Raw genomic sequence first — 21,552 nt, 5'->3', positions numbered from 1 at the left:
ATGTACACCAACAATTGTTTTAAAAATTTCCATTGTAGCTCAACGAAAGATATCCATTATTGTAGTGTAATATTCTCTGTCATACTGCTTATGTCTTATAATTAACACAGTTCAAAACCAACAAAAAATCCTTCTCGAAATTTAAAACTACACGATAGATGCATAATAAAAGGTAATAAATTCGTTTGTCAGCTAAAATATCTGTAATATATGATACACAAATACAAGGATGCTAAATAAATATGACAATGCCCTGTGGACACAGTGATAAAACCATCTGCAAATTATAACTGCCTTCCGTGCAATTGAAATTGCCGTAAAAACTTATTTGGTAATGAAATCATGAATGCTACTATATATCATTCGGCAGAATGTCATTGGAATAGTTGCCAGTAAAATATAAACATAAGTACTAATATATTAAAAATTAAAATGATTTTTTCAATTTTCATATTTGATTTAAAACGAACAAGAATCTTGCAAACTTTAATATTATTCGATACCAAAATTATCCGTTTCTTCAATTGCAAGAACTAACTTTTTGTACAATACTTTGTAAGACGGGTAAGCAGGCAAATCGAGTCGATTAAAACAGGTATGCGCTCTGTATAATAATCAAATGAATTAAAATACTAACAATGAGTATTCAAATTCCAAAAGTAGTAATTTTTTCATGTGCTTCTAATCAAATACGTTAAACCGTAATTCTTACAAGGTAGATGGTTTTACTTACCGAGGTAGCTTGTCAGTAGAACTAAGTTTATCAATACAAAACTTTCGCAGACCACTACTACCACGAAGAGCAGCAAAACCTTCTACAGGCAAGCTTGAGGTTCCAGTGATAAACTATTTCGCAAAAGAGGTTTTGAATAGACCTTACACTATGATACTTGAGAGTAAGGGCTATTGAAAGGACTAGTACTTACCTGAAGTAAGCGCAGTCTTTTTTCATTACTCATAATTCTAACAGCTTCCCAAAACCAAACAATTACTTGGTGATCTTCTGAATAGCCTATAGCATAAGAATGCGTTAGAAAAATAATAAAGCCGATATCAACAAGGCCTGCAATGAACCGTACCTGAACGATACTCAGTGTTTTTTATCCAGTCGTCTACATCAATGTCATGGGTACCACATATTAACAATTCCAATTCGTTCGCATCAAAAGTAGATAACATTTCCGGACCAATAATCTATATTTTAGATTTAAATTATCGCGCAAGGATTAGCAGGTGAAGACAAATATTTCGACAACAGTTGAATGTACTATTCATTTTTGAATGTTTGCTGTATCGTAAACGGGGGCTACATACATCACGAAATCCTTTAAGGATTGGTTTAATTTGTTCAGAGATACTTTGTTCAAGTCTCCACTTCAAGAATAGCTCTACATATTCCTTTTTGTCACTCTCGGTTACATAAATATTTCTTCCATTGGGTTTCAGTTCATATTCTCTTTTCTGTGTTAAAAAGTTATTCAAAGGCGGTTTAGATGATCAATTATTTGATGTACATAATTTATATGTTTCACTTGTACAAGAATGTTGCTTACTTCTCCAAAAACATCATACGATATACAAAATGGTACGGCAAGATCGTCCGTAATTTCATTATCCATAATCCAAGTTATGCTGCGGTGATATTGTTCATCCACAAATTCCAAATCACCAATATTACAAGGTCTGATAGTGGCAAACATACCAAATTTTAATTTTAGCTTTAAGCAAAGTTAGCCGAATTATAAGGAATGAAGCATGCGAACTAATATTCCACGATCAACGCGTCGGACAGCATAAACTTTAATAGTATTAACTGTAGCTATCTGTTAGAAAGCTATTCGCAATTATTATGTCTTACACTATTATAAATAATGTACGCGTTTAGATATTTCACAATTAACATCTTCAGTTCTTAGATTACTTTAATGAGCATTAAAAATACTAATAATAGCTGATTCTCTTGGTTAGCACTGTCCATAAGATCACCTTTCAAGCAAGGCTTTGTAAAATGGTCTGGCGAAAAAAACATCGAGTAGGTATCGATGGACAATTGCCATACCAATAACACGACCACAAAATCTAAACCTGAGCGTTAGCATATAGTAAAATTTGATCAAAGAAATTAAAAGATGGTCCGGTTACCTATCTATGATATGATCAACTTAGGTTAAATTATTATTGTTAATATCACGAACCAGTCTTGCCAATGATCAACGTATGTTGATTTGGGACTAACTTGAATAGTGTAAGTATCATTTGCGGAGTACTCGAATAAGCCACAGACCGGATTAAACAATTCCCGAGAAAGAAGAAAGAAGAATTCGCGTGTTAACCCACCATAGTCAAGTCTATCAAAGAATTATCAAAAGAATAAATAGGAGTTTTACATATTTCGACAATTATCATCTCTATGTATCACAAGAGTATATTAGCGCAATTACCCATCTTCACCAACAAACTGTATTTCCAATTTATTCTTTTGTAAACATTTTGTGCTCTCGAACATAATTTGATTAAAAGCATCCTCAAGCAGTCGATTTCGTCGAATTTTTAGTCTAGTGGAGTTTAAACATTTTATATTACAAATTATCCACAACAAAATAAACAATGTCAGGATAAGAAAATTAACATAAAGTTAGTGTGAACTTACCTTAAACGTTCGGGACCTTTACCGTAAGCTTGACTTCCAAGTCTACGATAAAGCGCCAACATCTTCTCTCGGTAAGATTTTACCTCATCGGCCGCTAAGATGAATGAGTCAAAAATTTAATATGTTAGATAGCATCACCGTCCGTGCGATAATATCCTTTAAAGCTGGTAGTAATAGAATAAGCACTATTACTATTAATAAATTCTACTTCCTCAATTCACTTGCTACCTGTTTCTTTCTTCACTTTACGCCGTTGCACAGTCGGCGATCGGTTATTTGCTAACCAAACGGACGTTATTTCTGATTCAAATAAGCTAGGGGTATACAAAGTAAATAAGATTAACTTGACTAGAGAAATAAAAAGTGCATAAATAACGGTAATTTGCCGTCGTATTTTATACGTAGAGTAAATCAAGAAATAAAAAAATGCTATCTCTGAGTTTGTAACACTTTACCACGAAATTAATCATACTATGTAATGTATATGAAACTAATTGTGACATATTATATTATATAAAAAGATTTACAATACCTCAACATAACCACTAAATCGCTATTGTTAGTAAACTTTTCTACAGCACTTTTTCCTTCTCTCCTTATAGTTTCGACTGCGGTTCTAAATATCGATAAATATCAATCGCAACTTAAAAAGTAATCAATTATAGCGTATAAATTTTTGAATTTAATAATCCTCATCAATTTAACATATAGCTAAATATAACTACACTATAAGAACAATTGGATTTAAGATGTTAAACAAGAATCTGCTGCAAGCGAAAGCACAAATTTATCGTTCATGAAACTAATTAAAGATGCATAATCGTTTACCTTAGACGTTGTTTATAGCTAATGTCAGGATATTTGCTTTTCAATATATCAAAAATACCCGGACGTGATAGGAAAGCGGCTACCTGAGCACCATAGCCTTGATATGACAACATTATTAGCAATAATTTATATGCAGCAAATACACAAATACTAACGTACTGGTATCGCGGTCATGCTGATGGTGACGGTCATGGTCATCTTCTCCATCGATATCTTCTACAGCTATAGGAGCCATAGCTAATTCCCTAACTCTGGAAGAATTTTGGTTACCACTTCGTAGGCGTGAAGCTTCAGAGATTCTTCTTATAGGTCTTGTATTTCTATTTGGTCTACGCTGCCCGGATTCAGTATTACTATCTCCAGGCGAAGGGGGATACTGAATTCCCAGACGAGGATCAATGATACTAACCGAATTTGCCCTAGTGTTATAGAATAAAGCCTAAAACGAATACGAAAAAGCGAGTATTACTGGGTGCCAATATTATAAATATCTATTCAATATTACAATTAAAAATATCCTATAACTTACATTTCCATTTTCTTGCTGGGTCACGATCATATGTTCTGGAAGTGGTTCACTAGTATCAACAAAGCAGTTTAAGAATGTAACCATTCTTCGACTTTTCTTGTATCTAGAAAAATATAAGAAATTGATATTTTATCAGATTCTTAGTGAAAGATAGATAGTTTACAGCTACAACAACTTGAGTTTACTTGTCAAATTGTGTTGCGCCTCTTCGTATCTTCTGAATTGCTTGTCGCAAAGGTTTTTCTCGACTGTACAACGTATTAGCTTCCTAAATACGCGCGTTTGATATAGTAAAATTTCAAAAGCATAGAGAACAACTGATGGCAACGTTTGATGATTTAATCATAACACAATTTCATGAGTATACTTACAGCATGGTCTTCGATTAATTCAATCAAATCATGACGTGTAAGGAAAGCTTGAGCATGGGAGTCGTCGCGTTTAGGTTCAATACCATCTGTTGAAGAATTTGTTGCTAAGCTATTAAAGGCGCTGTGTCGGCGTACAGTAGTTGATTCAGTATTCTGGGGCAAGGTCTCCGTCGAATTACTTTCTACAGTAGATGAGCCTTCTTGGTTTTGTGCTAAGCTACTATTTTGCTGTGGTTCAGTAGCTAACGAAGCTACAGCAGCATCTTCAACTTGAGGGATATTCTTATCGTTACTGCTGTTATCACTCACTTGGTTATGCACAGGATTAACTCGTGAAAATTTAATGGCACGGCGTAAGCTAACATATCTATAATATAAAAAAACGATACATCAAGGATTAATTAAACAATACAATAATTGCAATACTTGAATAGTTATCATAGCAATACCGTTCGTCTAATCGACGCCGTCTCTGAATTAAAGTTTGTTCAGACGATGATTCTATATCGAAAACACGTTATTAGCTTTTGAATTTCACAATTGAATTAATTTGATTTACTAACAAGAAGAAATTAATAATAAGAAGAAATACCTGGCAACGGTGCTGCCCATTCTGTCGTATGTGTCTCACGATTGTAGTAGAATTCTCGTCCGTACATATCAGTTCGCTTTTCCCACCCTTACCAATTCCAAGGTCAGCAAGTTAGACTTTGCAGAGATAATTTAAAAAAATTAATTATATAAACTTACTGGAGTTTGACGTATCTACACTGGCTGCACTATTAGAATCAACGAGGTTACTTTGATCTTGCCAATCGTTCGTCACTGGCACAGAGTTTTGGTACAACATGGATGATGCCGCTCGTAACGCGCTAGCATAAGACCCATTTCCCATATCGGTATCATTACTATTTTCAACCTCTCCGTTATTGTACCTATCCGTGAGCGTAGCTGTAGCTTGTGTATCACTACTAGCTTCATACCAGTTGTTTCCTGAAGCTGACGCTGTGACATAAGGAATTGATTGTAAAAGATTAGCAGAAGATACTTCGGTAGCTCGTTCCGCACTTTCAACGTAAGGTCGATATAGATAAGCCATACTAGATTCACTATAATCTGCGCTTGATTCAGGTATAATTTCTCTGCTAGTTGTGTCTGCTAAGTCGAAATTGTTAACTCCAATTGGTTCGCTTCTATTAGTAGTAGTACTTTCATCGAGAACGATGAGAGAATTTGATGGTTCAAGAATAAAATGATTTTGTTCCACTACTAAATTAGTCGGAGATTCATTAACGAAAAGATGATTATCAACTTCTATTTCATCACTATTACCATGTAATACCGATACATTGGCCATCAGATTACCTTCACTGCTGTTACAAACTTCATCAGCAGTTATAGGTAAGATTTCGTTGTTATTGAAGTTGAGTTCAGGAGTAATATCTTCATTATACTGCTGCAACTCAGAGTTAGGATTAACAATTACAGTATTTTCAGTTCTTAAAGGTTGATCATCGTGATAATCATTCGATAGATGCTGCGTCTCACTAATTTGTTGACTTGAGATAGGAATCATGACAGATTCTAAACCGAAAAGAAAAAATTAAATATATTATTTAGACTGTGTACCTGTAATCGTCTTTATAGAGCGAAGTTAATTACAGTAGATTAAAAATTACGAAATAAATAATTTCCCTATCATTTACCAAGTTGACGGCTATGTTCATCATCTTGAGTATTATTATCGTTGGTTACTGTAAGTTGAGAGTTCAATAAAGACTGGTCCACAACGCTAAAATTTTGATTTTCAGAAGGAATTATTTCACTATTATATAGCATATTACCCTCCATTAATTGCGAGTTGTCGATTGGATGCGACGATATCGCTACGGTATCAGGATTTGTCGCAGTAACTCCATAATTGCTTCTGAGGTCAGCTTTACCCAATTCTTGACTACAGTCTGATGTTGGTATAATATTCTGTGCGTCAATATTTTCGTTACTTATTTGGTGATTGTGATATTCGCATTGTATCACGTGGCTGTGATTGCTATTTTCATCATGAACCATAGCTGTTACTTCATTATTAATGGCATTAGATATGAAAGGTTCACCTCTACGTTGACAATCTTGCAATGAAGACGAGTGACTATCCATTCTCGCAATAGTAGACTCAAAAGTTAAACCAGGCTCATTGGAATTATCCTGTGATAATAATTGTGTTGAATCGCATACATTGTTTGCTTCAATATCTATATCTATCCATTGACGATTGCTATTTGTAGAAGGTGGTGTATTATTTACATCATTATGATCAGTATTTACTCGAAATTCATGTTCAGTAGAATTTATGGATGTTCCAACCTTATCGTGACGATTTCTATTTATCTCGTCGGTCGATGTAATTTTATTATCATTTAACGGTTCTAATAGATCTGATTGATGACAAGTTTCAGACGTATTAGTACTACTGGCGCTGGTCGATTCATACGATGAGTGAGTTTGATTAGATGTGTTAATGACAGTATCAGGATTCACATTCATAGTTGGTAGGTCGATATGATTTTGATTATGTTCATTAATTGAATTAACTTGTGATCTTTCAATAGGATAATGGTTATCATAATTACTATCAATTACATCATTATTAGGACTATGTACATGATTAGCATCATCTAATGTCACGTTAGCAGCAGGCGTATAGCACGCTCCAGTGGTAGTCAGATCTTGATGGACTTTCGCAGTTTGTACTTCTGCAGAAGCTTCTAAATCGGTTTCAGTTAACTAACGTAATTTAAACAACTCCAATTAGTATCATAATATTGAAATTTTAATTTACATCAACTACGACTATAATACAATTAAGTAGCTTACATCGGAATTACTGGCTTGACCGTTAATTTCAACACTAGCACGATATATATTAATTATGCCTTCTGTGCGCTCTATGCATGTTAGATTATAACTATCATGCGATAACCCATTCGATTCATGGGTTAAGTTAGATGTTTGTGCTAATTCAATTTCAAAGTTTTCACGTGTGTCATTGATGATAACACTGCTTGATTCATCTTCACCAGAAGAGTTAATAATATGTCCTGCCGCGAGTGAGTCTTCGACGGCCAACTCAGGTTCGCAATCATTGTGCCCATGTCGAGAAGAATGACCATTTTCATTATGTGTGTGATTGCCTAAAATAGCTGCATTATCGTGTTGTCGTATTGATTGAGGAAACCTAGTATCATCTTCCATTTCATCTAAATTATGAATTACTTCCACCTCTGTACCATTCTGAGATTGGATATCGTCTTCGACATTATCACTCAGCCGATGAAACCAATCTTCATTGAGTAATATCTTCTGAAATGACCTACCCTCTCTATTACGAGATATGTTAATTTGACCATTGGTTTCTGCTATGATAATTATAAAGATCGAAGTAATTAGTTTCGCCACGATAAATTACAATAGATACAAAAGTAACTTACCAGATACATTACTTAATCCGGACATGGATAAAGAGATTGTCAATCCTATTCAATAAGATGTACATTAGAAGAATGAATACTGTTAAGAATTCACTCGATAAAACATCCCTATGAAGATATTAACGAACCTGAGCCATCTACTGGAATTTGAGTTAAAACGAAAGATATCCAACCATTGACGTACTTTGAACCACTTTTGTCACATAATCGACAGGTATAGTTCGACATCTCACTGAAAAATAGATAGGAATATTTCAATATTGTAAAAAATACTATAGAAAAAAAGTTTTGGATCAAATGCGGTACGGTATGGCTTACCTCTTGGTTAAATTGGCTTTGAATATTTCGATAAAGGGAATGCCTATCTTTCCAACAAATTTACTCCTATAAAGATTTTCGCTGTCACGAACCTCCAATTGTAGAACATCAAAAACTCGCGCTTGAAATCTAAAAATCTATATAATTATAATAGGTAGTATTACCAAATAAACACATAAGGTAATGCTATATAGAAAGACTTGTTCTAGTACTATAAAGAATGAGATCCTATAGATGAGGTGCAGGTTAATATCATTCAATGTGTATATTCAAGAAATGATATTAAAATCCTATTGCTTTCATGGGCGAAATTATAATAATTTTAAAAGATAGTATAATACATATCATTGTGAATGTCAGTCCACATGCACCGGTGCTTGCCGCGTATATAGATTCATAAGTAACATTTAAGGTACTTTAATCTTTATATATGTAATGATTGTTAATATCCTTACTTCGCCATTCCAGCACGGTTCGGTTGTTTTCGATTGCACAGAAGTAGATCGTTTGAAACTAGAATTGGACTTATGATGCAAGAGACATCGAGGCATTACTGCTACAACGACATTAGTTGAAGGTTTGCTAAATAGTCGTCTTTTTAAGCCATTGACGCAGATATCTAGAAGCATAAACAACGTAAAATATACAGTACTTTAATAAAGTCAACTATTATGTTACTGTTGCTAAAAGCGATATATTAATCTAAGCCTATTTCACTACAGTCTCAAATATACGTATAAATTCGGTAAAATTAATTAGCGATGCTACGACTAGATACATCTATAAGTATTCTATACCTATTTATAAGTGTCTCTGTACAAAGCAATTATAGAATTAAAGATATATAATACTGCATACCAGACAATGCAAAAACAAATTTACGATTTCGATAACAGGGAAGTATTTCTTCTTGTAGGTTAAAAGGTATCTAAAGCCAAAAAATTAGGAACTAGATCAGCTATTGACAAATTTTCTTAAATGCAAAATTTTAATTAAATTGCAAAAACTATCAATAATGTACAATTATTTCTGATGGATAATCAATTTTAGAAATTGTTTAAAAAAGCAGTAAATTTGGCTGATTACATCATATTTTTTAGCAGTACTGTATTCCGTAATGGATTATAAATAAATATAAGCCATAACTAGTTATATTTGTTTACCGATATTCCTAGCAGAGAACATTTAGCAACGAAATATACAAGTCGAGATCAACTACAGTAAATTTTTTACAAACAGATAAAGACTATAATAAGTGCATGATTATTGCATACCGGAAAGATTGATATCAATAACGACGTTATCAATGTTTCCGTTTATTTTTCAGCAAGCGTTAAGAGAAATGATGCGATATCTTTACGCAATTCAATATTTTATATAATTTACGTCCATTTTAAAAATCACATACAATAAAGTTATCATTTAGCTATTAGTATAGTCTTTGTATGTGATACGAATTTAAATCAAGCGTAACTAATCGACTTGACATACAGGGCAAGAAAGTCAGCCTTTCAATTGAGGGTTAGTCTTTCAATTAAGGGTTAAGGTTGTTAGCCTTACCTCAACATTTGGATTATAAACTGTAAATACAGGACTAACAGCTCGTAGGATCTGCGATGTACTATTATAGTACCTAAAACAACATTGTGATGTAGCTAAAAAAGTAGAAAAGAATAAACATAGTTAGAAGAAAAAGAGATAGAAAAAGAGATAGAATTGTTTGTTGTGAACCATTCAGGCAAACTATCGAAAGTGTTGTTATAAAATCGAAGGATCACCAATAGTGGGAGTTACATACTATACAAACGGACAGTATAACTTACTATAAATATTTTATGGAAAGGTTGTTATAAAATTCCTGGATCACCAATAGTTGGAAGTTAAATTCTATACAAATTGACTGTATAATTTACTATAAATACTTTAATGAAAGGCCGTTATAAAATCGAAGGATCACAAGTGATGGAATTTAGACTACTATACAAATTGATTGTATAATTTACTATAAATACTTTATATTCCTCAGTTCTAAGGAATTATTGCAGCTATCAAGGCTTAAAGTTTATTATTTACGTCACAACACTATAAAGTTATGAAGGCATGAGACACTTTGAATTTCTCTAGGTCTCTAGTCCAAGCCATATCATGATTTTCTATCATTAATAGCAACATCAAGCTTTAAGATTTAAGAATGAAGTGTCTACAGATGAAGAGCTGCAGTTTCTGTAGAAAAGCAAGCTATCGATCATTATCGTTACTTATCATCATTATCAGATGGAAATAATTAATACAAGGGTGCATATCTACTCACATACAACTAGAAATTATCAACGATAGCAGAGTTACGTACCTTTACCAAACTCGTTGTCGAATTCACGAACTAACCAACTGTATTTTCCTTTTCTATAGACGTCTTTGTATCGATGGAAGCAGGCGATAGAATTATCTGTGTTGTCATCATCTATATGTGAATAAAGATACAGTATATGTTACATGGGATCGATTGAATTTGTCAGCTTTAATTCACTGTCAACCACATATTGAAAGTCATTATTAATATGATTGTTATTATTGTTATAGCAATGTTGTGTTATATATATATATATATATATGTAGATTCAATAATCATTGGCGTAACAATATTGAAAAGCCAAAAAAACGATCAAAACTCTATCAAGTTCTCATGCCATAGAAGAATTGATATTTTAAAGTTTACTTTTACTTTAAAGGATAGCTTTTTAGGATAAATTCTACCATACATGTCGTGCATATACATGCTACCGTAGGTAGTGTGCCAACTACGGTAATAATTAATCGTATATCTGACTCATCATGGTGCAAAACAAAACTACTTGTATCAAGTTTACGATCCCATCTAATAAAAGTACATAAGTATTTGTAGGATAAAATAGTCCCTCAAATGATGCATTCGAACTTTCCAAGCATAACAAGGATGTTGAACTAGACATGAAGTTATTTCTAAATCACCAATGTTCTAACTGAACATTCTCAACGGTCTATTAGGCGGTAGAATGTTCATCAATTCACAGAATGGAACACATTCATTCATTTATCATCAAGCCAATGTGATCATGAATCATGGTGTTTTTTATAAGGTAAGATACTATCACTGCTGGTTTAATCCAGTTTTATCATACTGCATGTGGCTATAGGGTGTTCGACGTCAGCAGTTCCTTGCGATTCCTTTAGCCATAAAGGGACTAACGCACTGTATTTATTTGTGCTCCTACTGAAGTAATTAAGAATTGGATCTCTTCGCTGTTTATCGATTCCATGTTGGAGTAGAGATGATTTTGGTCATTTAGTAGCAAGAGCCATGGCTGAATCATGGCTGTAGAATGTATCATTAATCGATCCAGTTATTGGAAACTAAGCAACAGTACTATCACATCCTACTATAGTACTAATAATGTGTAGTACCGGCAGTCATGTTAGAAAGTTTACTTCTCTTGGTATACTAACAGGCAGAGTTGTCCATCATGTGAATGTACCTTTACGACAACTTTTCCAATTCGTCAGAGGAATTTTGTTGATATCGTTACTGTAGTAAAAGAGAACTTGTGTAGTTTGAGTAAAGTACCCCACCGTGATGTTGATGGAATATATTTAGTCGTGTTTGGATTCTTCTGGAAATGGCGATACTCAACATTTTAAAAATTATTTTTTTCTTTAAAGCAAAGAGTATCTCGTATGTTGAGTATGATCAATACAAGGCTGTATCGTCCTTGATAGAGTTGATTTCTGAATAGGAAAAAAGTCTAATGTTAATCCATGGTTAGTGCAGTACTGACCATGGACCATCGAGACTGAATGATTTCATTCCGTTGATATTGAATAACTACAAGTTTACAAAGTCCATTGATGACTCTTGGAGTGTACAATCCCAATCAACTGATCAGCTTGGAATTCATTTTTTTTGTGAATGAATCTTGGCAATCAAGGCTGAACCAACATGGATCGGAAAAGACTCTGAATGTACGATCATGGATCGACCTGGGGCTATTTTTTGTTTGTCTTTTTCTCGAATAGAGGATTATATAGTACAGTCGTTTTCCATGGACTACAAGGTAAAACATTGCAAACAAACTGTAATCCATCCAAGTAGAGCATGATGAAAAGTATCGTTTTATGCAGGCTAAGAAAGGATTGCAACATTAACGAAGAGACTGCTGGAGTGCGATAAAAAAAATGTTTCTCCAAAAGTGTTTACTCATGGCTAATTTAAGATAAGATTGCGATGATAGCCTAGTTCTCCAGTATGGATCGCTATCTCGGGGTTATTAGATGGTGATGAATTGCCTTCCAACACCGTCCAATACAGAATCTAACGTGATTGGAGAGAAAAAGATTTCAACCACGATACATATACAGTACGGGAGTTTAGATTCATGTAGAAAGCAGATCTACTGCATACGGTAAACGACATATTCTATATTCTATGTCATATAAACAAGTCGGCCATTCAGCGAATACAATGAGCAATTGATACCGTAAGGTCCTAGCAAAAATTGATCGCTAGTCTCATGATGGTCGTTTATGAATATGAAGGGGTGAAATTTGGATGGTATGCAGTGCTTGCAGTCAGCAGAAAGTAAGCTGCCTTGTAGGAATAGTCTAATTTATACTGGCCGTTTTTTTTCCACTCCTGCAAGGGAATGCATAGCTATTAAAGTATAGATGTAGAAATGATGGACAACAACTAATCTAAAATGAATGCAAATTTGGATGTGGTCAACCCCATATCCAAGCGATTGAAAAGAGAGAAAATCCAAGTGAAAAATGAGGCCCCAATGGATGAAGAAGAAAAATGCACAAATAAAGAAATGGCTGTCATGGCTATGCTCATCCTATGCCCAATCGTTGTGTATATCGTCCAATTTGAACGATGGCCTTTTATCCGTGTTGACTACCTGATGTCGATTGACCGCCATGTTTGCCATACAGATGCTACTATAGTGTGTCGATGGTGTTGTTGAAGGGCTATTTGAAAGCGTTGAATTGAATATTGAAAGGTAGTACAAGTATGTACATGTAGTGTAATCAAGATAGTAAGGAATGGAAAGCAAATGGACGATGATCGTATTGATTGATCGATCTTCCTAGATTGAAGAAATGGACAACTACGCTTCCTGTAGAAGGGTAATTGACTTTACAATGCTGTACTGCAACACGGAAGAGAGAATGATAACAACGGGTACCATGACAAGACGAAAGGCATAGAAATGAGCCGACAAATCAATTTTACAACGAGTGACAATCCTTACCAGAATAGAATAGGCCGATCCAGTCATTTTCTAAACATGGTCCTTTAATATCCCATGATATAATAATACTTGAACCGATAGCCACTTCATTTGTACTGATGGATAACGTCGAGATTTCTTGATCAATGACTAAATTAGCCTGATCAGAAGTGGACGAACGATTGGGCCTAATCCTTGGCATGATTGATGATTGTCCTTTTATGCTGCAAGCAATCAAAGGTAAAAGCCATCGGTAACCATGAGTAAAAGGAATCAAACTACAGCGATCATGATCGTAGCTTGTACTAGACTCTATCAAGCTAATGCAAAAAATGGTGCTATCAACTAAGCAAGAAGAACGCAATGGATGACCATTGCAATGATGAGGATAGAAGGAATCGTCGGCAACTTTTTCTCTTCTCCACTCTTGCAACCGTGTTCCCTACGTCAGTGACGCCAATAACGAATGACTCGGATAGGGTTATGTCGGGGCATTTACACCGCTTTCGGTGGTAGTTGCAACATTGGAGGGGGTTAAGACATCGACTCAACTAGGATTGGCGCGGTCACCCACTTCATCCATAGAGAGATTGTTTACCGTCAGTGGTACCAGGGCACGATGGTCGTGGGGCCATCGTGCCCATAGTGAAACAATAAAACTAGGGTGGCGTACGGTAGGTTGTAAACAAATGGGTTTCTCATCGGTCATGCCTACCGTACCAGGACTGCAGCGATACTGTGCACTGTAGACTGTGGTGGACAGGACGAACGAAGAGCGCATGCTCGACCCTAAATTCGACTGACTGACTGACTATCCTGTACGATGAAGTAGTAAGAAATTGACTCCAACCATGATACGAGACAGTCAAGTGAGTCGATTGGTTTGGTCCAGTCGAGATCTCCAACTTTTCCGAGAACTATTTTTCATAGACTACAATCAAACGACTACAGCAACTCAACTCAATTCTAGTCTATGACTGAACTCCTGCAATGATGGTGCATTATTCTGTGACGAAAAGTGGAAGCTTGAAACCCTGACCATGTTTTTCTTACCTGCATGGCCCTAACTCACTCAAGTCCATGGTCCAACTGCGGCGTCGTTGTAGTACTGGACAGTGTACACTGTACAGTACGGTCGAGTTCCAGAACTGCTGTCGCCGCAGTATCGCTCGTGTTGCATTCTTAGTAAAAGACGATCACTCGGTCATTCCATGCATGCAACTCACTCAAGGCCATGGTCAAAGTGTAGCGTCGTTGTACTGTAGTTACACCTGAGCTACATAACAGCCTGTCACCGCAGTATCTCTCGTGTTGCATTCACAGTAAAAGACGATCACTTGGTCATTCCATGCATGCAACTCACTCAAGTCCAAGAACTGCTGTCACCGCTGTATCTCTCGCCTTGAATTCATAGTAAAAGACGATCACTTGGTCCTTCCATGCATGCAACCCACTCAAGTCCAAACCAAACCTTCGACAGGTGTAGTTGTAGTACGGCCGAGTTCCAGAACTGCTGTCACCGCAGTATCGCTCGTGTTGCATTCTTAGTAAAAGACGATCACTCGGTCATTCCATGCATGCAACTCACTCAAGTCTATGGTCCAAGTGTAGCGTCGTTGTACAGTAGTACGGTCGAGTTCCAGAACTGCTGTCACCACAGTATCTCTCGTGTTGCATGTCGACCGACCTACCGCAACTCATTCAACCTACTGTAAAACAACATGATTATGTCAATATTGGAGGAAGTAGCGTCTACACCAAGTTGATGCATACAACCATACAAAAACTGCTGGATATTGGGTCTTCATCGACGGACGGCCTATGCTAGTCCATGGCCTTTCACAGTGGAAGAACAATCTTCCATTGCTATGGATCGATATGGGGATAGTAGACGAAGTAAAATGTTACTTTGAAGAAAAATCAATATACGACTCCGCTGCATTCCATGGATAAAATAGAGTACAGTAGATTGGTATTTTATATCCATGCACATTAATGCACATTGCACACCCTAGCCCTGACCATGTTGCATAAATTATTTTACTTGGCACACTTCGTTTCAGCTGTCCTACTGATACATTTTAGACTGTATACAATTAGACATGGAATGACATATCTACAAAAAAAATCTAGAAATCGTCCAATCTCACGTGGAGTAAATTAAATTTGTGTCTTGCATCATCCCCATCAAAAAATAATTTGGATCAGTACGACAGCTTAAACCAAGTGTACAAAGTAATTGATGCAAAATGATCAGGGCCAATGTACAGTTACACTGTAAGGTATAGGCGAGTCGTACAGTATATGGATGTCGATCCAAAGTCATTTTACTAATATGGGCTGATATTATAAAATGAAACTTGACTGGCATTGATTTCGGGTTATTTTTTTGAACCACTTGATTGATCGTACAGCAAGTTGAAAATAGATCATAATCATCACTGCAATCGACATAGATTCTTTTTGAATACAGTCATACTCAATCTTTGCAAGGAATGATCTGTTGTAGACTGTAGAGTCGACATTAATTCATTAAATGTCACTTGATGAACAGTATATTCAAATTCAATCGTACCCAATCCTTGCCATGAAAAATTCAAAACGATACAGTATTCAAATATGGGCTCAATACAATTCGTATTTGATAACAAATTGAGTTCAATTCGTAATCAATGGGTAACCATTTCAAGTAATACCGGCCCAATACTAGCCAAAATGACCAATGATGGGCTCATGCCTACAGTGATTCTTTTCAAGTCATTTGTTAAAGTTCAAATTCAATCAAGCCACATATCCTTACCATCAATAAATTAATTAGATTAATGACACTGTTAATTATCACTCAATCTACTTTTATTCTTTCAATTCAATTATGCCTAATCCTTTGCCATGAATGATCGCGACAATCTACGGTTATTCTACTCGAGTCACTACAATATATGACATACTGTATAGAAATAACACCGCTAGGATAAATTGGCATCCATAAAATTATCCCTGCAAGCTCTACAGCCTATTTTTTTTTTTTTCTGGGGGGGATAGGTAACTTACAGGTTCATGCATGATTATACAATAGAACATAATATGGAAAGACTATTATAATTAGTCTAGTCCTAGTCAAGAGTCAAGAAAGCGCACTGTAGAGTACAAGTACAGTATTATTTACTAATTATTTACGAGTTATTTATTTATTTAAATCGTGCTCAAGCAATCTTGTACATCTCATCATCACGCTATACTTTCAGCCATAGAATCATTGTTTTACAATACTTTTATATTACAAAAGTAGACAACCCCATTGTAATAGTAAGCTTTTAGCAATCCATAACATTACTAATAGATTCCGCCCTAATACGTAACCATTTCAACAATATCAGCTTGTCAACAACGGCCTCCTTGATCTAGGATAATATACTATCTGAAATTAGCCGCGGTAGTCCATGCTCTACTACTTTCGATTGCCTATTTCCTGAATGCCAACTGTCGCCGTACTGATCTTACTTCTTCGTAGTCAACGACCCTAAATCAGTCTTTTCAGTATACATTCTATACTATATACTACTTTATATTGCATGGTTGATCTTCTGATTTTGCTTACCATAAGTTAAACGATGCAGAGATAGAGTTAACCTCATAGTAGAACACCTGAAATCAGTCTCTGCAATATCTACTATATTGCTTCGTTCATAGACACCAATCATCGCCAACTTCGTACTTGCGATTTTACTTTTTTATGGTCAAGTACTGTATACTATCAGAAATGAGTCACTATCGTACATTGCATGTTGATATTCGCCAACATCATATATTGATTTTGTTACCATGTACTGTAGTCTAGCGATGCTACATAGATACACTTTGCTTCGCATTATACTATCTGCAACGTGCATAATTCATAAACGCTAACCGTCGCCAATATCCTACTGATGCTGCTAGTCAAGTTATGTACACTATCTAAAAGGAGCATTACATTACAAAGTTGATAAACGCCAATCTTCACCAAGATCCCATCGATGCTGCTTTCATGGACTGTCATGTACAGTAACCAAGTGATAAAGAGGCTATCGCATAGAGATCAAAAAATAATGACTACCTGACCAGCAGGTGTGCAAATTGAACAATGCCACCCAGAATTCAATTCGAAATTTTTAAATTCCAACTTGCAGTAAAAGATTAGCCTCTCACAGAACTGAACTGGGCTACAGACGAGAAATTGGAATATCCGTTTGTATATGGAAGCATTGCCGAACATTAGGATCGATACTCAGCTGTGCCAGAATACGGTTACTGCTACCCTGAGTGCAGCAATCCCTGGCAGGTGTAGAAACTATCTTCTGTCTAGAAAATATCAGATGGCCGTCATCAAAATAAAATAATTAATCATTGTCCCCAACATGATACAAAATCTCCTATCAAGTATCATTCAACAGTCAATCATGACTAAATGCACATTCTCGATAATGAAGGAGGGAAAGTAAAGAGCAAGGATGACGACTACCTTATTGATGATGACTGATAATATTAGGAGGAATTTTGCTATACCTGTATACTTTTCAGCCTTAAGGCCGTCATGATGTAATATGTAGACCTGATAAAGGTTCGGTAAATAATAATCTGATTATTCAATTGGCTCTGTTACGCTCAAGAATGCATTCTATTTCAATCGTAGCGTTACAGATGTTACAGATTAGAAGACAGTCATGGATTACCTCATTTCATTAGCTTGTAAGCTGTTTGTACAGCTGTTACCAACATTTTCTATCCATCTTTTGATACTCTTGTATCATTTTACATGCCCTACCTCTAAGTGCTGCTGTAATAAAAGTGTCTCACAATAACTATCTTAGTCAAATAGTATTTTCTAAAAGGTTTTATTACAAGGTTTTTAGGAATAGTGGAGCAATAATTAATCACTACAAGAATCGAAGAAGTGAAGTCTCTTCTCCCTTGAGCTCATCTCTGTAGTTCTTATACAGTACAGTATATATACACTTCGTTAAATCCATTTATGACACTTGATTAATCTACAATCAGATATGAGTCATCAAAACAAACTACTTTTCTCAAACAGTACATCATTATCTTCGACAATCTAAATCATCCTACTTAGTATGCCACTACTCTTCTATTCTATTAACGTCTAGCCCCTTTCTCCGAAGGGCATCTTAACAACTACAGCGTTTCTAGCTATATCAATGTTGTACCATAATTGGTCAACTGGCTACTATCAGTCATCAACAATTTCTAATATAGTAGTTAGCAATCATCTAATATTAGCTTCAGGATAGTATCTATTTAAAGTAATCTAACTATATCGAATATAGCTATTAACACAATCAAATATAGCCATCATTATAATCAAATATAGGTGCATCACTACAGCTGCATCAAGTTGTTGCCTTCATCCTCCGACTGATCCCTACATCAAAGTGTATAACGTAGAAATTCATTCAAGTAAGGCTAAAATGCAAAATAGGTTGTAAAAATAGGCGCCTAAATCTTCGAACTGAACTACAGTACAGTCACACACACACTGGCAAAATAATTTTAACTAGCAGTTTATACCCGTTCTACGAACGGATAAAAAACCTCATCAAAAGTAAACGTATGACTATGACTGGAATATTTCATGACACAATATGACAGATTTAATGATACAGTAGCTAGCGGTACTCTCTAAGGACACCAGCTAACCAATTTCAGGTGCGATTGATCGATATCGTAACTATCGAGTAATAGGTTGTTAGCGTTCAGCTTTGCATCAATGCAAATGACAATAAAAAGGCCATTAGAGAGCATGTTAAAAGCTTAATTACATGAAACTAATCAAATGTTGAATAATAGAATATGGCTAGGGTTACGTTATTTTAGAATTCAAATACGGAATTATATCTATTCGATAATAAAAAAATAATCGGATAATTGGATAAGGGTGGGGATGGACTATTGTCATTGGTGGTCTAAAAGCAAATAAAATTGAACTTAGTAGCTGTAAGCAAGAATTGTTGACATAGACTTCAAGGATAGTTTAACAATGTACGGCAGTGTAATGCAACCTGTCGATAGTTGTATTTTTCCAATTCGTTTTAAATCAAGTAAACATAGCCAAGATAGACCATAATACGTGTATATCCATAAACACGTCATCAAAAATTAAACAAGTGGACCAATGTAGTTGACGGCCATTTTCTATTGACAATCATCGCATATTAACTTTTCCATGAATAGACTCGTATCCCAGTTTAGACATAATTACTCCATCGTCTTAAACGTCTGCATGCTACTCATAGTGGAATCCTTGATATAGACATAGGCAACTCACTTCCGGTATCCTATCCTACAAATCCAACATAAAGTCATTAAAGTAGGATAGAATGAAAGCATTTTCCATTACAACCACTCCATATTAACATTTCCCATGAATAGGCTTCTATCTCGAATTAGACATAATTACTTTATCGTTTTAAATATCTACATACTATTCATAGTGAAATGCTTAAATAAAACGCAGGCAACTCTCTTCCGGTATCCTATCCTGCATATCCAACGTAAAGTCATCAAAGCAGGATAGGATGAAAGCATTTTCTATTACAATCATTCCATATTAACTTTTCCCATCGTTTTAAGCACTTACATGCTATTCATAATGGAATGCTTGAAACAGACATGGGCAATTCACTTCTGGTATCCTATCCGGTAAATCAAACTTGAAACACCAAAATAAGATGGAATAAAATAATTCTGAACAGCATAACTACTTAAGTCAATTAATTTTATAAATAGACTAGAAAGAATACTGATAGACATCGGAGCTGGGACTGGAGTAGCCCACAGGCATCTTGAGCCCTCTGATGTCATACTCTGATAGCTATTACAATATTTGAGCTTATTAAAAGATTGTCTAAAAGACAGGTATGTTTTTTTAACTTGAATCGGCGAAATGAATTATAGCACAAGTTGATAAAAGAGATTGCGTCGATAAAATACGTTAATGTTATGCAAACACACATACTGTAAATAGACGCGAGCTGATATTAATCGTAAACCACTAGATTTCAAACTTAATAAAAAATCAACATATTGATCAACAGCATAATTATATATAGCTAGTTAATTCATGCTTCTAGAAGGATCAAGTGATGGTAAGAATGTAAATCATTTCAAGTAGAAATATATTCGATAGACTGACCAAGTTCATCCGTCCATGTTACGATTTATGTCGTAGAACTGATGACATCACGGTATTTCATTCATCTGGAGCACTGCACCTTTATACTATTTGAATGAGTTACTCACATACGGAATTTTAATGCAATATTGCAGACATAATGTAAAAGCTAATGCAACAAAATGAATCACAATGATCTGATACGGTATATGTTACCTTAGAAGATTGATGTTAATAATTCCTAACTTAGATCACATCATGCTGTCGTGGCTAGTTATACCTTATTCAACACTGAAGCCAATAGATTGGTTAATTGTACGTGCATAGAATGACCTCGATTTCTCAATTTATGTTACAAGATTGATGATAATATTTAAAGTCTTTTCGTAAAAGTGTACTAATGTTCCATGCACAAGATCGACGATATCGTTCGTTTCCCTTCTACTGATGGTAAAATATTCCATGCTTATCGCGTCCTGACTATCATACCACAACATAAACTGTCTCGATTAATTATCAACCAGCTGTAGCTCAATTTCTCTTATTAACTCTCGCATTCAAGAAATCACAAGAATAGTCTAGCATAATACTCTTTATTTTATTTCTGATGTGAACTTATATTACTGCGTTAATTAAGTTACATCTACACGAATTACATGTTTAATACTATAAAATCAATATTAAAGTCAAGGGTTACGCTTAATCACCCGTTACCCTATCAAAGTTAGTAAATAACAGCTGTTTATTTAAAAATGATGAAATCGTTTTATATCAACTAACTATTATACGAAATCTGATATCAAATCTCAGTTACTAACGGTGTAACGATAAATACCCTTAAACAATACAAATGATATTGTTAAATTCAAAGGTTACTTTATAGTAAATAAATCTTTCACCGGTGCTGATTCTATAGTCCATATTAGACATTATACT

At 35.1% G+C, this 21,552-nt stretch overlaps 2 protein-coding genes across 2 annotated transcripts; both read right to left on the bottom strand.

Annotated features, from left to right (window-relative positions):
- Window positions 1-492: 492 nt before the first annotated feature.
- Window positions 493-2,506, bottom strand: TRIADDRAFT_22516 (uncharacterized protein; the record flags this gene model as incomplete). Its single annotated transcript, XM_002110698.1, has 9 exons — window positions 493-604; window positions 734-846; window positions 927-1,012; window positions 1,080-1,194; window positions 1,315-1,461; window positions 1,554-1,683; window positions 1,987-2,085; window positions 2,196-2,348; window positions 2,442-2,506. The coding sequence occupies 9 exons, from the start codon at window positions 2,504-2,506 to the stop codon at window positions 493-495; spliced, it is 1,020 nt and encodes a 339-aa protein (XP_002110734.1).
- A 3,570-nt stretch (window positions 2,507-6,076) lies between these two features.
- Window positions 6,077-13,650, bottom strand: TRIADDRAFT_55071 (uncharacterized protein; the record flags this gene model as incomplete). Its single annotated transcript, XM_002110697.1, has 10 exons — window positions 6,077-7,162; window positions 7,253-7,794; window positions 7,867-7,911; window positions 7,995-8,098; window positions 8,185-8,321; window positions 8,640-8,803; window positions 9,043-9,112; window positions 9,745-9,839; window positions 10,535-10,645; window positions 13,470-13,650. 10 exons carry the CDS (start codon window positions 13,648-13,650, stop codon window positions 6,077-6,079), a joined length of 2,535 nt encoding a protein of 844 aa, XP_002110733.1.
- Window positions 13,651-21,552: the final 7,902 nt, after the last annotated feature.

The sequence above is a fragment of the Trichoplax adhaerens genome, genomic scaffold (assembly GCF_000150275.1).
Source record: "Trichoplax adhaerens TRIADscaffold_3 genomic scaffold, whole genome shotgun sequence".
Lineage (NCBI taxonomy): Eukaryota > Metazoa > Placozoa > Uniplacotomia > Trichoplacea > Trichoplacidae > Trichoplax > Trichoplax adhaerens.
Note: the sequence above shows the minus strand (reverse complement) of the source record. Positions and strands in the feature narration are given on the sequence as shown.